Here is a 16436-nt window from a genome sequence, read left to right as displayed (position 1 = left end):
GCTTTATTCTTTTCCAACGTTTGCCATCCTACATTGCCAATGGGCATCTGGTTCGCCCTTTACAGACCCCCTTAAATCTGTTTCACATGAGTGCCCCCTGCATCTGGGGAGATCGTCGATTTTAGCTTTAGATGTAAGATCCATTATTGATTTTTAGATTTTTGGAAGCTTTTCTTGGTGGCCACCAAAGTGTAAGCATTGCCTGTGTGATGTGCAGACCCGGATCACACACATTTGTTATTTAGGTAGTCTTCCCCTACGCTCTGTTTACTGACTCTCTTTTAGCGGAAGCCTTTGAGCAGCCTTTTTCCGGGTGTCTTATGTTTGGTTGTTTGGCCCTCCCTCCCCCTGGATGTCCATTCTGTGTGTGTCTCTGCTGGATGTATCCTGGATTCCCAGGGATCCTTACATCTCGGCTGCCGCTCTTCCTCTCGCTTTTCGTGTTGGAGGCTTAAAGCAGACTCTTGAGAAAGAGCAGATACAGAAATTTACGTCCAAAACTCAAGTATTGAAATTTCATCTTAAGACACAATTTCTTCCCGGGGCCGCTGTGCACAATCCTTCCCTTATTTGGTGCCTTGCGCCTGCATGTGGGATTGTGCAGGTGTCAGCCCGCAGGCGTGGCCCCAGGGGTGGTTGTTTTTTAGCGTCTGCAGCACCCCTACAATATGTCAGGGCATCAAATGATCATTCTTTCAGTCTTTAGCAAAGTTCTGGCTTAATACTTTTATTATATAAATCACAAAGATGAGCTAATAGTCATTAATAAAGCCTATGTAAATATTCGCCTTATGAGCTTATGTCTTTCTGCATACAGGTGTGCAATATATAGTTGCCGTGCCTTGTAGGGGGTGAATTTCTTACTCCGCGGGCAGCTACAACCACAAAGTCATAAAATCCTACAGCTTTATTGGATATTAGAAACTACATTAGCAATGAAAGCTGCTTGCCTGGCGCTTCATCGGCCCAGAGAGTGCGGGGTGGGAACCTTACTGCCTCATGTGTGGCTTCAATGATAAGTTCTACTGCTTGGAAGTAATCTGTCCTTCATACAATTTACCGATCCTTTCCTAATATTTTGCACACTAAAGCCTGCTTTACACGTTGCAATTTCGCATACGATATCGTATGCGATTTGCAACACCCCCATCGTATGTGTGGCACGTTCAATTTGTTAAACGTGCCGCACAAACGATTAACCCCCGTCACACGTACTTACCCGTCCATACGACCTCGCTGTGGGCGGTGAACGTCCACTTCCTGGAGTGGGAGGGACGTTCGGCGTCACATCGACGTCACGCGGCAGCCGGCCAATAGAAGTGGAGGGGTGGAGATGAGCGGGACGTAAACATCCCGCCCACCTCTTTCCTTCCGCATTGCTGGCGGGAGCCGCGGGACACAGGTAAGATCTGTTCATCGTCCCCGGGGTGTCACACACTGCGATGTGTGCTGCCTCGGGAACATTGCACAACCTGACGTTCAATTCATGAGGAATGAACGACGTGCATGTGATGAACGGATTTCCGTTCAATCGCAATCGCACGTACCTGTCACACACTACAATCTACCTTACGATGCCGGATGTGCGTCACTTACGTCGTGACCCCGCCGACACATCGTAAGATACATTGTAGTGTGTAAAGCCAGCTTAAGAATTTGGGGGTGGAAGTTCTGATGGGTCGTCCATCAATAGTACATATGTGAATACGTGGCTCCCCTTTGTAAAGGTTACAGGTAATGTAAAATTATGTGCCTAGCCTTAGGATAGCCCATCATTATTAGATTGGTGTGAGTGAGACCAGAGTCGGTCCCCATAAGCTGTAGGTGAAGTGGCCGCAGCTGTCCCATCAGTCCTGTTTTCACCATTTTTCGCATCAGCTATGCTTGGTGTTAAATCTCGGTCCCATTTATTCTAGTAAGACAGATCTGTGATGATCTCTAATATTAGGCACATGTATGTCTAAGGCTATGTTCACACACTGCGTTTTTTACCTGCGTTTTGGGTCCGTTTTTGCTGCAGAAATTTCTTGAGAAATTCTTGTAACCTTTCTGCAGACATTCCCCAGCAAAACCTATGGCAAAAAAAATTAGCTGTGCACACACTGCGTTTTTTTCTTAAGAAAATTCTTTCAGTAGATTTTCTTAAGAAAAAGAATGAGCATGTCACTTCTTTTCTGCAGCTAACTGCGTTTTTTGCCATAGATAATTGGCACAATAACACAGGGACCAACCAGTGGTAAAAACGCACCAAAAACGGACCGAAAACGCACCAAAAACGCACCGAAAACGCGGCAAAAACGCAGGTGCGTTTTTGGTGCGTTTTTTAACCCAGGTGCACTCTTAAGAAATTTCTTAAGAAATTTCTTAAGAAAAATCATTTTTCTAGTGTGAACATAGCCTTAGAGTTGTGCTTGGTAAAGCATGAAGAGGACATGACAATCAAAGGAGAACCATGGCTCCTTCTTACTGCTGACTGGCAGGTAAGTCAAGAGTCGGACCCCACCAATCTAATTCTGATGGCCTATCTTGTACCAATGTTAGAAGTTGTTCCCTGTACATGTGATAGGGGATAACGTTTCGCCGCGTGTCCGACTGCTTTGATTTCTGTTATCCTAAGAGCAGAGCTGTCAGTAGAGCGGAGGGGGAGTATGTGCACCTTGGCTCCATTCATTCTTTATGGCTCTGCTGGAGATAGCCAATTGCTGTGCTCTGGGGTTTGAACAGTTAGACCACCAATGACGACCACGTTATCCACAATATTGGGGTACTTCCCTATTAAGGAAAGCCCTGTACCAGATAATGCTTTCCATTGATGATTACCGTACCACAGCCTGAAGATGGAGGAGCAGATATATATATATATATATATATATATATATATATATATATATATATATATATATATATATATATATATATATATATATATATATATGTATATGTATATGTATATGTATATGTATGTCTTCCTGCAGGTAGATTCTAGACATATTGAGGATTTGATATTTTTCTTTCTATAGGAAGTGGTCTTCTATTTCTGACCGATTTCCCTTCTATATCTGGTGATGGTTATTTCATTATTATAGTCTTTTTTTCTGCTGTCTTCTCCTGTTTTCTTTGTTATTGGACACTGTTTTACCAGCCGGTAGAGGGTGTTGTTGTAAGGCAGCCGGCATATTCTGCTCCTTAGAATGGCATGTGCCCATCCCAGCATGTGTGTGAGATTTAGGGCATGTCATTCATTTCCCATCCGCAGCCATTCGCCCCCACATCCCCAGGCCAGGTTATTTCAGCACCCGGGACTCCACTCCTTTCCCAGAATGTCGAAGGTTTTATTGTTTTGTCTTTTTTTTCATTTTTTTTTTTTTTCTTTCCCATGCAGCTGAACAAACGCTTCCTGCTCAGCTTCCTGCATGCCCAGGGGAAGCTCTTCACCAGGATTGGGTAAGTGTGCTGGATCTGTGTCTCATTTTCCGACGTTATGCATCTCTCTGGAATGTCAGCCTCTTTGCAGCCAAGCTGTGTTTATAGCTGTGGGCTCGGTGGGTGAAGCGCCCTCACTACTCCCTTGACATCACTGCGGAGTGATGTTCTCAGCTGGATGTGGGGATGTTGTGCCGCAGACCCAAATATTACCAGTCATGAGTGTATCCGTCCCTAGACGAGTATCATTCATGCCGCATATCTGCAGAGCTGATATCTCTAGGGCCTTGCTAGTACATAATGTGACTAGGCCTTCTCTTACAGCTATTGGGTTTCTATGTAACCTCTGGTAAGTAGACATTAAAGGGAAGCAAATATCAGCATTTTCCTATATAAGGTGCAGCCAGTGCAGTGCTGGCACTATCAGGCACATTGTACATACCATTAGTGGGCAGCTCGGGTGTTTAGGCAGCGAAATCCAACTTTATAAAGTTTGAAAATTCGTGCACTTTTTGATTGACATGTGCACCTCGCTGCTAATGTCCGGGCGGGTTATGCACGTGTATCCCCGCCCCCCGCCTCCTGTTCCTCCCTCTGGCCGTATGTAAATTTCTAATCTTCAGTTACACAGCGTCGGATTTAGCGCCTGCGCATAGCGCTCATCTCCGGCGTCATGTTTCTGGAGCCCACAGTATTATGGTGCATGAGAGGGGCGGCGCATACGCCCTCGCTTCTTCAGATCTGTTGTGACCGTGGGTGCGCGCGCGGTCACAACAGGACTGGAGAACAGCTGATCTTACCCCGATTAGCTGCAGGAGACGTCTCCTACGATATTGTCTGCTGCAGCTAATCCTTGTATAGGAAAATGCTGATTGGTTCCCTGTAAAGGGAACCTGTCACCAGGATTTTGCCTTATGAGCTGCAGCCACCACCAGTGAGCCCTTATATACAGCATTCCAGAATACTATATATAAGAGCCCAGGCTGCTCTGTATAATGTAAAAAATACCTTATTATACTCACCTAGGGGGTGGTCTGGTCCAATGGGTGTCGCTGCTCTCGGTCTGGCGCCTCCTCCATCTTGTGTGATTGCCATCCTTCTTCCAAGCTCTCGTGTGGATGACGCGTTCTATGTCATCCACACAGAGGCCGCCATTGCGCTCCTGCATATGCATACTTTGATCTGCCCCACTGAGGGCTGAGCAAAGTACTGTAATGCGAAGGTGTTACAAAAGGTCAAAAACCGCCCGTGCATGTGCTCTACAATACTGTGAGCTGCCTCAGCTGGGCGGATCAAAATGTGCATGCGCCGGAGCACAATGGAAGACTCTGTGTGGATGACGTAGGACGCATCATGCACACAGGGCTGGGAAGGAGGACGGCGATTGTACAAGATGGAGGAGGCACCGGACACAGAGCGAGACCCATTGGACCGAATCGCCCCCTAGGTGAGTATAATAAAGGTCTTTTTTTTACGTAATACAGAGCGGCCTGGGCTCTTGTATTCAGGAATGCTGAATATAAGGGCTCGCTGGTGGTGGCTGCAGCTCATAAGGGAAAAACCTGGTGACAGGTTCCCTTTTAAAACGAAACCTGTCTAAATCTTTGTGATGCAGCATATTGTAGAGACAGAGACCCTGATTCCAGCGATGTGTCACTTACTAAGCTGTTTGCTATCATTTTGATAAAATCAGTTTTTTTTCTCTGCGGCAGATCTAGCAGTTATACAGAGCTCATGAATATGCTGGACTACCTGGCAGCAGGCTAAGTAGTCCTGTAATGATAATTACTGCTGATTATCAGTGATTTTTTTTAAACTACTACACTAAACAGCCCAGTAAGGGACACATCACTGGAATCAGGATCTTTGCCCCTACGTTATTCTGCTCTCAGATTAGGTGTTAAAACCTGGTGACAGATTCCCTTTAATACCTTGCATGGCATTCGTCTTGAACTTTTGCTGTTGGTATATAATATAAATGTACAGCGGCGGACTGGAGTACCTGGGGCCCACCAGGAAAAATCAATCTTGGGGCCCACCAGCACCATGCAGTTACCATACTATATATAGCAGGGGTGGGATTCAAATTTTTAACAGGTTATCTGTAAACCCCACCCATTTGAAAACCACACCCATTCTGTAACCACACCCATTTTCACGCAATTTCCTCAACCAAAAAATACAAGTAATTTAAAGTAAAATCTCCTTCCCCTTCCTCTCCTGTCCAGCATCAGTTGTTCCAGTCACTGTCAGTCTTATTGTATTAAATGATTTTTCTTCAGTTTTTAAAAATTATTACTAAAGGAGCCCTGCTAAAATTGGAATGGACGACCTTCCCCATACAGATCTCATCCCATTATGGCCTCTTTCCCCTGCAGATCCCATCCCATTATGGCCTTTTTTCCCCTGCAGATCCCATCCCATTATGGCCTCTTTCCCCCTGCAGATCCCATCCCATTATGGCCTCTTTTCCCCTGCAGATCCCATCCCATTATGGCCTCTTTTCCCCTGCAGATCCCATCCCGTTATGGCCTCTTTCCCCAGCAGGTCCCATCCCATTATGGCCTCTTTCCCCAGCAGATCACATCCCATGTGCTCCTTTTCCCATATAGCTCCCATCTTATGTGGCCCCTCTCCCCATATAGCTGCCATTTTAATGAGGCCCCTCTCCCCATATAGCCACATATAGCTGCCATCTTAATGTGGCCCCTCTCCCCATATAGCCACATATAGCTGCCATCTTAATGTGGCCCCTCTCCCCATATAGCCACATATAGCTCCCATCTTATGTGGCCTCTCCCCATATAGCCACATATAGCTGCAATCTTAATGTGGCCCCTCTCCCCATATAGCCACATATAGCTGCCATCTTATTGTGGCCCCTCTCCCCATATAGCCACATATAGCTCCCATCTTATATGGCCTCTCCCCATAGCCACATATAGCTGCCATCTTAATGTGGCCCCTCTCCCCATATAGCCACATATAGCTGCCATCTTAATGTGGCCCCTCTCCCCATATAGCCACATATAGCTGCCATCTTATGTGGCCCCTCTCCCTGCATCTTCAGGTCACTGAGCACTTATCTGCTCCAAGCACCGGTGGCCTCTCCTCTGTCTTCCGTCCTCCTCCGCAGCTCTCTGCATACTGAGGGTATGTGCACACTAGGTGTTTTTTGTGCGTTTTTGGCAGCAGAAAAACGCACAAAAATGCACCCGCGGTAAAAACGCGATGCGTTTTTACGTTTTTGGCTGCGTTTTTGCTCACTGCTTTTTTATGCGTTTTTTTATCAGTGAACAATGCCATTAAAGATTGTTGAAAAAAAAGATCTGATGTCAGCTGCAGAACTACAAGGCTCAGCATGCTCCATCCAGGACTGTATGCAGGAGTTTTTTGCCCTCCAAAAAAATGACGTGGGCTTCGCCATATTTTTGTATGCTAGCCAGGTACAGCAGGCAGCTATGGGCTGCCCCCAACCCCCAGCTACCTATTTGTACCCGACTGTGAACCAAAAATATAGGGAAGCCCTTTTTTTTTTTTATTTCATGAATTTCATTAAATAATTAAAAAAAAAATGACGTGGGTTTCGCCATATTTTTGAGTCCAGCCAGGTACAACTAGGCAGCTGGGGATTGGAATCCGCAGTGCAGGGTGCCCAAGCTTTCTGGGCACCCCCTCTGCGAATTGCAGTCCGCAGCCACCCCAGAAAATGGCGATTTCATAGAAGCGCCATATTCTGGCGCTGTATCCAACTCTTCCAGCTGCCCTGATGTCTGGTGGCTCGCTGGGTAATAATGGGGTTAGAGCTAGCTGTATATTATCAGCTGGCCCTAAGCCCGAAATTCATGGTGTCACGCCAATATTAGACATGGCCACCATGAATTTCTAGTAAAGATAAAAAAAAACACAACACACAGAAAAATATTTTTATTAGAAATAAAACATAACACAATTAGTGACTCCATCTTTATTGAAATAAAGAACCCCCCTCCGCAGTAATCCTGGGTCAGGGTCCCGCGCCGTCCAATCCAGATCCAATATCATCTGATCGTTTGCTGAAAGGCAGAGCGATCAGATGATGTCAGGATCAAGGATGTGAATTCCATCACACAGCAGCTGATTGTATAAAAGCCGTTTATACAATCAGCTGATGCATCAGTGCAAAAAAAAGAGAAAAAAACCCCACACACTTCTGTGCAGACTCCTGTCAGACCGATCAATGCAGGACCCGGCGGTAATCAGCTGATAAAGTCTCCTGACGGCATCAGCTGATAGTTTAGCCGGCCGGGTAGTAAAAAGCCGGCGTCACCGCTGTCACTATCACTGTCAGCTGATTCCATCAGGTGACCGCATCAGGTGATCAGCGCCAGGTCCTGCAGCTATCGGAGGTGTCCCGGCCGTCTGCACACAGCCGGAGCCGCGGTACTGGGAGCGGACATGGCACCGGGAGGCTGCAGACAGGTGAGTATGAGGGGCCCCTGCTCACTCCCCGGGACCCCGCACCCCCCCTCCGGGGCCCCCGTACACCCTTCCTGGGCCCCTGCACTCCCACCCCGGGGCCCCTGCTCGCTCTCTGGCCCCCCCCCGGGGCCCCTGCTCGCTCTCCGGGCCCCCGCACGCCCCCCCTCGGGGCCCCTGCTTGCTCCCCGGGCCCCCGCACCCTCCCCCGGGGCCCCCACCTTCTATACTCACGTGCTGCTGCAGCCAGTGGGGTGACGCCGGTCCGTCCTCCGCAGCGCGATTCTGCCAGCACCTGCACAGGAAGGAAGCAGTCATCACTCTGAGACTGCCTCCTCCTGCAGTGTCGCTGCGCAGATGAGTCAGAGCCGCGCGGCACCGACAGTGACAGCAGGGAGAGCGGGGAGATCGCTCTCCCTGCTTGCCGCTCCAGAGGGAATGGGATTGTCACTAATCATATCGGCAATGTGCCGATATGATTAGTGAAATTACCGGCCGGGGGGGGGCTCTCACACACATCCATAGGGGCCTAGGGGGCGTGGCCATCAATAGCAGGGGCCCACCGGGGGTTCTCCCGACCTCCTGGTGGGCCAGTCCGCCCCTGTAAATGTATGCCCTCAGCATGTGTCTGCTGTAGCTATGTAAGGAAGCAGGTGAAACCTTATTTTTTTTTTTTTTTTCCATTAGTGCTTATTGGTTTAGCTGAAAAAAAGTACATTAGACCATTTTAGAAAAGGAACCTGCTGTGGCTTTTAATTCTATAAGTTCAGACCACTTCAAGCTACATTAACCATTATAAACCAGTACTCCGCATATTAATAGATACCTGAGATGCCTTTGTGGGTTCATTAAGAATGCATTTGTTTGCTCTGTTTAACCCCTTAATGGCAGATAGTTTTCTACACTGGGCTGGATGAACAGAAAAAAAAGTTGCAAGCAACATTTCTCTACTCGGTCATGGCCACCAGTGCTCAAAGTACATAAGCTTGTCAACGCTGATAAAAAAAACTGGCCAGGCGCTAGTGATATGTTACCCAACCCCGATATGTTGGGAGCTATCTGGAAGACCAGATGCCAAATATTAAAGGGAATCTAACACCAGGTTTTATTCTATGTAATCTGAGAGCAGCATGATGTAGGGGCTGAAATCCTGATTCCAACTGTGTCACTTGCTGGACTGCTTGCTGTCCTTTTTGATAAAATCACTTTTTACTATGCAGCAGATCTAGCAGTTTTCTGATTGCTGAGCCCTGTGTGACCCTGCCCACACTAGTGATTGGCAGATTTCTGTGTACACTGTGCATTGTCAGAAAGCTGCTAATCAGTGTTGGGGATGAGGTTACACAGAGCAGTTGATCAGGAGACACGAGACACCCAGTCTTGTAGCGATAATCTACTGCTGAATAAAACACTGATTTTAGCAAAACAGCCTAATAAGTGACATATCACTGCATCAGGGTCTCTGTCTTTATCTTCTGACAGATTCCCTTTAAATACATTTATCATCATCTTTGGCTATAACTTGCTTTTCTTCAGCGCTCTATTGGGAGACCCAGACGATTGGGGTATAGCTACTGCCCTCCGGAGGCCACACAAAGCACTACACTAAAAAGTGCAAGGCCCCTCCCCTTCTGGCTATACCCCCCCGTGGTATCACGGGTTCTCCAGTTTTCAAGCTTTGTGCGAAGGAGGTCAGACATCCACGCATAGCTCCACAGATTTTAGTCAGCAGTAGCTGCTGACTATTTCGGATGGAAGAAAAGAGGGCCCATATAGGGCCCCCAGCATGCTCCCTTCTCACCCGTGGATGGTGTTGTAAGGTTGAGGTACCTATTGCTGGTACAGGGGCTGGAGCCCCACATGCTGTTTTCCTTCCACATCCCCTTGTAGGGCTCTGTGGAAGTGGGATCCTGCCGGCCTTTAAGTAAGCTCTGACGCCGGGCTCCATCCACAGACCCATAGAACCTGATGGATTCGGAGCATGAGTACAATCAGGGACATGGCCCTGCATCATACAGGTACTCTGTGTCCCCGGCAGGCACAGACACACTCCGGGCTGGCTGGGTGTTGTAGTGCGCCGGGGACCGTAACGTGGGAGTTAGTGTTCCTACAGTTTACTGGGGGACTTTGTAGTGTGGGAACGCAGCGCCGACCCCCACTGGACCGGGCGGCGCTGCTGTGACTTGTGGTGCGCCGGGGACACGCCGACCGCGCTTTTACGGCGGCGGCGTTTATAAATCCAGTCCCCGGCTTTTGCGGCCTAGCTCCGCTTCGTTCCCGCCCCCACCCTGTCAATCAGGGTAGGGGAGAGACGCTGTTTCACGGCAGCGACGAGGGCTGGAGCCTGATTTACATGCTCCAGCCCTCTCACTAGGCACAGAGGGAAGCAGGCTTCCCGCTCTTAGCCAGGAACGCCCAGGGCCCGCCCCCCCTCCTCTCTCAGGACGCCGGCAGCCATTACATGCAGTCTGGCTGGAGGAAGGACGCAAGGCTCTGGGAGACCTGGACTAGGGGGCTTTTGGATACCACACACCCGCTCTTAAGCGGGCGGTAAGCGGCATTTCAGCGGCCCCTCTAGTGCCTCAGTGTGTATTGGTGTACTGTGTCACCAGATATATATATTTAGTTATTTCTTGCACTGTGAGGTCGCTTCCTGGCTGGATAACCCAGATCGCTCTGAGGAGGCAGCAACATGTCATCCACAAAACGCAAGGCTGCCAAGGCTAGGGCTGTGTTCACTGCGTGTGCTGCATGTGGGGCTGCTCTACCAGCAGGTTCCAAAGACCCCCATTGTGTGCAATGCTCAGATCCGGTGCTGCTTCGCCAGCCGGAGTCCGGAGGGGTAGTGACCCAGGCTGAGACGCTTGTAAGTCCTGCCCCGGTGTCAGGGACAGACTTTGCAGCTTTTGCTGATGGAATGTCTGTGACTATGGCAAAAATCCTTGAAACTTTGCAATCCATGACTGGGGCTCAGTCTATGGACACGGCGAGGTCTCTGTCCTCTAATCCCCCTCAGTTGGAATTAGTCCAGACTGCAAGGGGGTCCCCGGCTTCCCAGGCTGAGTATTATGACTCAGATGATAGCCCCAGCCACCCTAAGCGAGCTCGCTGGGAAAGACCCTCAACGTCATCACACTGCTCAGGGTCTCAGCGCAATCAGTCGCCCTGTGATGCGTCTGAAGAGAGTGATCAGGAGTCTTATCCTGGAACCCCTCTCAATCTGGATACCCCGGATGGGGACGCCATGGTAAACGATCTTATCTCAGCCATCAATAGGCTGTTGGATCTTTCTCCCCCAGCCCCTTCTGCAGAGGAGGCAGCTGCAGAGCAGGAGAAGTTTCGTTTCCTCTATCCCAAGCGTAAATTGAGTGCTTTCTTGGATCACTCTGACTTCAGAGAATCAATCCAGAAACACGACGCTCATCCAGAAAGGCGTTTCTCTAAACGTTCTAAGGATACACGTTTTCCTTTCCCCCCTGATGTGGTCAAGCGCTGGACCCAGTGTCCAAAAGTAGACCCCCCGATTTCCAAACTTGCAGCTAGATCCATAGTTGCAGTGGAGGATGGCGCTTCACTTAAGGATGCCAATGACAGACAGATGGACCTTTGGTTAAAATCTGTCTATGAAGCTATCGGCGCGTCGTTTGCTCCAGCATTCGCAGCCGTATGGGCACTCCAAGCTATTTCAGCTGGTTTAGCAAAAGTGGATGCTATCATACATCCAGCGGCACCGCAAGTGGCGTCCCTTACCTCGCAGATGTCTGCGTTTGCGTCTTACGCTATCAATGCGGTCCTAGAATCTACCAGCCGCACCTCAATGGCGTCCGCCAATTCGGTAGTTTTGCGCAGAGCCTTGTGGTTAAAGGACTGGAAAGCAGATGCTGGTTCCAAAAAATGTTTAACCAGCTTGCCTTTATCTAGAGATAGACTGTTTGGCGAGCCATTGGCTGACATCATTAAACAGTCCAAGGGTAAAGACTCTTCCTTACCCCAGCCCAGATCAAACAAACCTCAGCAGAAAAAATGGCAGCAGAGGTTTCAGTCCTTTCGAGGTTCGGGCAAGACACAATTCTCCTCGTCCAAAGGGACTCAGAGGACGCAAAGAGTCTCAGATTCCTGGCGGGCTCACGCACGCCCCAAGAAAGCAAATGGAGGAACCGCTTCCAAAGCGGCTACCTCATGACTTCCAGCCCCCCCCCTCCGCATCTCCGGTTGGGGGCAGGCTCTCCCGCTTTTCCGACATTTGGATGTCACAGGTCAAAGACCGGTGGGTGACAAACATTTTGTCTCGCGGGTACAGAATCGAGTTCAGTTCTCGTCCTCCAGCTCGGTTCTTCAGAACCTCCCCACATCCAGACCGAGCAGATGCCCTGCTGCAGGCGGTGGACTCCCTAAGAGCGGAAGGAGTAGTGGTTCCTGTACCGCCTCAGGAACAAGGGCGAGGGTTTTACTCCAATCTCTTTGTGGTTCCAAAAAAGGACGGCTCGTTCCGTCCTGTTCTGGATCTAAAGCTGCTCAACAAACATGTGCACGCCAGACGGTTCCGGATGGAAACCCTCCGCTCTGTCGTTGCCTCAATGTCTCAAGGAGACTTCCTTGCCTCAATAGACATCAAAGATGCTTATCTCCACGTGCCAATTGCTACAGAACATCAACGTTTTCTACGTTTTGTGATAGGAAACGACCATCTTCAGTTCGTAGCTCTGCCATTCGGTCTGGCGACAGCCCCCCGGGTCTTCACCAAGGTCATGGCGGCGGTGGTAGCAGTCTTGCACTCTCAGGGACACTCGGTGATCCCTTACCTGGACGATCTACTTGTCAAGGCACCCTCTCAAGAGGCATGCCAACTCAGTCTACATGCTACGCTGGAGACTCTACAGACGTTCGGATGGATCATCAACTTTCCAAAGTCGAATCTGTCACCGTCACAGTCGCTAACGTATCTTGGCATGGAGTTTCATACTCGAGCAGCGAGAGTGAAGCTTCCGCTGAACAAGCAGCGGTCCCTACAGACAGGGGTGCAATCCCTCCTTCAAGGCCGGTCGCACCCCTTACGGCGCCTCATGCACTTCCTCGGGAAGATGGTGGCAGCCATGGAAGCAGTTCCCTTTGCGCAGTTTCATCTGCGTCCACTTCAATGGGACATTCTCCGCCAATGGGACGGGAAGTCAACGTCCCTGGACAGGAAAGTCTCTCTTTCCCAGACGGCCAAGGACTCTCTACAATGGTGGCTCCTTCCCACCTCATTGTCTCAGGGAAGATCCTTCCTGCCCCCATCCTGGGCAGTGGTCACGACAGATGCGAGCCTGTCAGGGTGGGGAGCAGTGTTTCTCCACCACAGGGCCCAGGGGACGTGGACTCCGCAGGAGTCCACCCTTCAGATCAATGTTCTGGAAATCAGGGCAGTGTATCTTGCCCTACTGGCCTTCCAACAGTGGCTGGAAGGAAAGCAGATCCGAATCCAGTCGGACAACTCCACAGCGGTGGCATACATCAACCACCAAGGAGGGACGCGCAGTCGGCAAGCATTCCAAGAAGTCCGGCGCATTCTAATGTGGGTGGAGGACACAGCCTCCACCATATCCGCGGTTCACATCCCAGGCGTAGAAAATTGGGAAGCAGACTTCCTCAGTCGCCAGGGCATGGACGCAGGGGAGTGGTCCCTTCACCCGGACGTGTTTCAGGAAATCTGTCGCCGATGGGGAGTGCCGGACGTCGACCTAATGGCGTCCCGGCACAACAACAAGGTCCCGGCATTCATGGCGAGGTCGCGCGATCAAAGAGCTCTGGCGGCAGACGCATTAGTTCAAGATTGGTCGCAGTTCCGGCTCCCATACGTCTTCCCACCTCTGGCACTCTTGCCCAGAGTGTTACGCAAGATCAGATCCGATTGCAGCCGCGTCATACTCGTCGCCCCAGACTGGCCGAGGAGGTCGTGGTATCCGGATCTGTGGCATCTCACGGTCGGTCGACCGTGGTCACTGCCAGACCGACCAGACTTACTGTCCCAAGGGCCGTTTTTCCATCAGAATTCTGCGGCCCTGAACCTGACTGTGTGGCCATTGAGTCCTGGATCCTAGCGTCCGCAGGATTATCTCAAGGAGTCGTAGCCACAATGAGACAAGCTAGGAAGTCAACGTCTGCTAAGATCTACCACAGAACGTGGAAGATTTTCTTATCCTGGTGCTCTGCACAGAGAGTATCCCCTTGGCCATTTGCATTGCCCAAATTTCTTTCCTTCCTGCAATCGGGGTTGGAAAAGGGCTTGTCGCTCAGCTCCCTTAAAGGGCAAGTCTCGGCACTATCCGTGTTTTTTCAGAAGCGTCTAGCACGTCTTCCTAAGGTGCGCACGTTCCTGCAGGGGGTCTGTCATATTGTGCCCCCATACAGGCGGCTGTTAGATCCATGGGATCTGAACAGGGTACTAGTTGCTCTCCAGAAGCCGCCTTTCGAGCCTCTGAAGGAAGTTTCCTTTTCTCGCCTGTCACAGAAAGTGGCGTTTCTTGTTGCGATCACATCGCTTCGGCGAGTGTCGGAGCTGGCAGCTCTGTCATCCAAGGCTCCCTTCCTGGTGTTCCACCAGGACAAGGTAGTGCTGCGCCCCATTCCGGAGTTTCTCCCTAAGGTCGTATCCTCGTTTCATCTTAATCAGGATATATCCTTGCCTTCCTTTTGTCCTCATCCGGTTCACCGGTATGAAAAGGACTTACGTTTGCTAGATCTGGTGAGAGCACTCAGAATCTACATTTCCCGCACGGCGCCCATGCGCCGTTCCGATGCACTTTTTGTCCTTGTCGCTGGTCCGCGCAAGGGGTTGCAGGCTTCTAAAGCCACCCTGGCTCGATGGATCAAAGAACCAATTCTAGAGGCCTACCGTTCTGCGGGGCTTCCGGTTCCTTCAGGGCTAAAAGCCCACTCAACCAGAGCCGTGGGTGCGTCCTGGGCATTACGACACCAGGCTTCGGCTCAACAAGTGTGTCAGGCAGCTACCTGGTCGAGTCTGCACACTTTCACCAAGCATTATCAGGTGCATACCTATGCTTCGGCGGATGCCAGCTTAGGTAGAAGAGTCCTGCAGGCGGCAGTGACACCCCCGTAGGGGAGGGCTGTTTTGCAGCTCTAACATGAGGTATCTCTTTACCCACCCAGGGACAGCTTTTGGACGTCCCAATCGTCTGGGTCTCCCAATAGAGCGCTGAAGAAGAAGGGAATTTTGTTACTTACCGTAAATTCCTTTTCTTCTAGCTCTTATTGGGAGACCCAGCACCCGCCCTGTTGTCCTTCGGGATTTTTTTTGTTGTTTGCGGGTACACATGTTGTTCATGTTGAACGGTTTTTCAGTTCTCCGACGTTATTCGGAGTTAATTTGTTTAAACCAGTTATTGGCTTCCTCCTTCTTGCTTTGGCACTAAAACTGGAGAACCCGTGATACCACGGGGGGGTATAGCCAGAAGGGGAGGGGCCTTGCACTTTTTAGTGTAGTGCTTTGTGTGGCCTCCGGAGGGCAGTAGCTATACCCCAATCGTCTGGGTCTCCCAATAAGAGCTAGAAGAAAAGGAATTTACGGTAAGTAACAAAATTCCCTTCTTTGTGATGGTCAGATTGGTTTTGGACTGTGCTCAGTTTTCTGTTGCTGTAACCTTGAATACGAGCTGATCTGCAGTGATCGGCAGCGGCCACTACACATTGAAGAGGCCTGAGTAGTGTTTACATCCAGCTGCTGAAGGAGGCTTTACCAGCTGATCGGTGGGGTGCTGAATGTGGGCCAACCACCCATCCGATATGGATAACTTGTACTTATATCGTATGTCCTGTTAACCCTTTCACAGTGATTATGCATCTTTAGCAAGTTCGCCAACACTTAGCAAGATGGCTGATACCATGTTAAGTGTTGGGTGTACCAAAACTGGCTCCATCGCAACCCATTTAAATAGATTAGCCATCAGTCGTGTCCACCACCACTTCATTCATGGCCTGCGGATCTGAATGAGATAGCCGAGCACCACCACTACTGCGGATAGATGACACCATGCAAACTCAGTACAACGCTTGTAATTGGACATATTGCTATGTCTGACATCTTTTTAAGGCTGCTTTCACACTACGTTTTTTTAACATGCGTCCTGAACGGTTTTTTAACGCAAAAACTGATCCAGTGCAAATGCGTTTTCATTTCAATGCATTTGCAATGGACTCGCGTCAACATGCGTTTGCGTGCGTTATAGTGAGGATCCAGCAACTTGCAGTTTTTTAACTTTTTTCAAAAACGCTACTTGTAGCGTTTTTGAGCTGCGTCCAAATACTGCAAATTGCTGGATCCTCACTATACTGCATGTGAACGCTGGCATGCTGATAGACATGATCCTGCTTGCTCTAATGAGCATGCCCAGAAACCAGCCTCGCCCGATCAGTCTCTCTCTCTCCCCCCCTCCCTCTCTGTCTCCCTCCCCCTCCCTCTCTCCCCCCTCCCTCTCTCCCCCCTCCCTCTCTCCCCCTCCCTCTCTCCCCCTCCCTCTCTCCCCCTCCCTCTCTCCCCCTCCCTCTCTCCCCCTCCC

The 16436-nt window shown here is 50.0% G+C and overlaps 1 protein-coding gene across 1 annotated transcript in view; it reads left to right on the top strand.

The window, feature by feature from the left end:
- The window catches only part of SMG6 (SMG6 nonsense mediated mRNA decay factor), a 420134-nt gene that overhangs the window by 78140 nt on the left and 325558 nt on the right, over window positions 1-16436 (top strand). Inside the window, exon 9 of the mRNA XM_075335342.1 lies at window positions 3383-3444. Within this exon, the coding sequence (XP_075191457.1) occupies window positions 3383-3444 (62 nt within the window). The remainder of the gene's footprint in view (window positions 1-3382; window positions 3445-16436) is intronic.

Source organism: Anomaloglossus baeobatrachus, chromosome 2 (assembly GCF_048569485.1).
Source record: "Anomaloglossus baeobatrachus isolate aAnoBae1 chromosome 2, aAnoBae1.hap1, whole genome shotgun sequence".
In the NCBI taxonomy this organism is placed as follows: domain Eukaryota; kingdom Metazoa; phylum Chordata; class Amphibia; order Anura; family Aromobatidae; genus Anomaloglossus; species Anomaloglossus baeobatrachus.
Note: the sequence above shows the minus strand (reverse complement) of the source record. Positions and strands in the feature narration are given on the sequence as shown.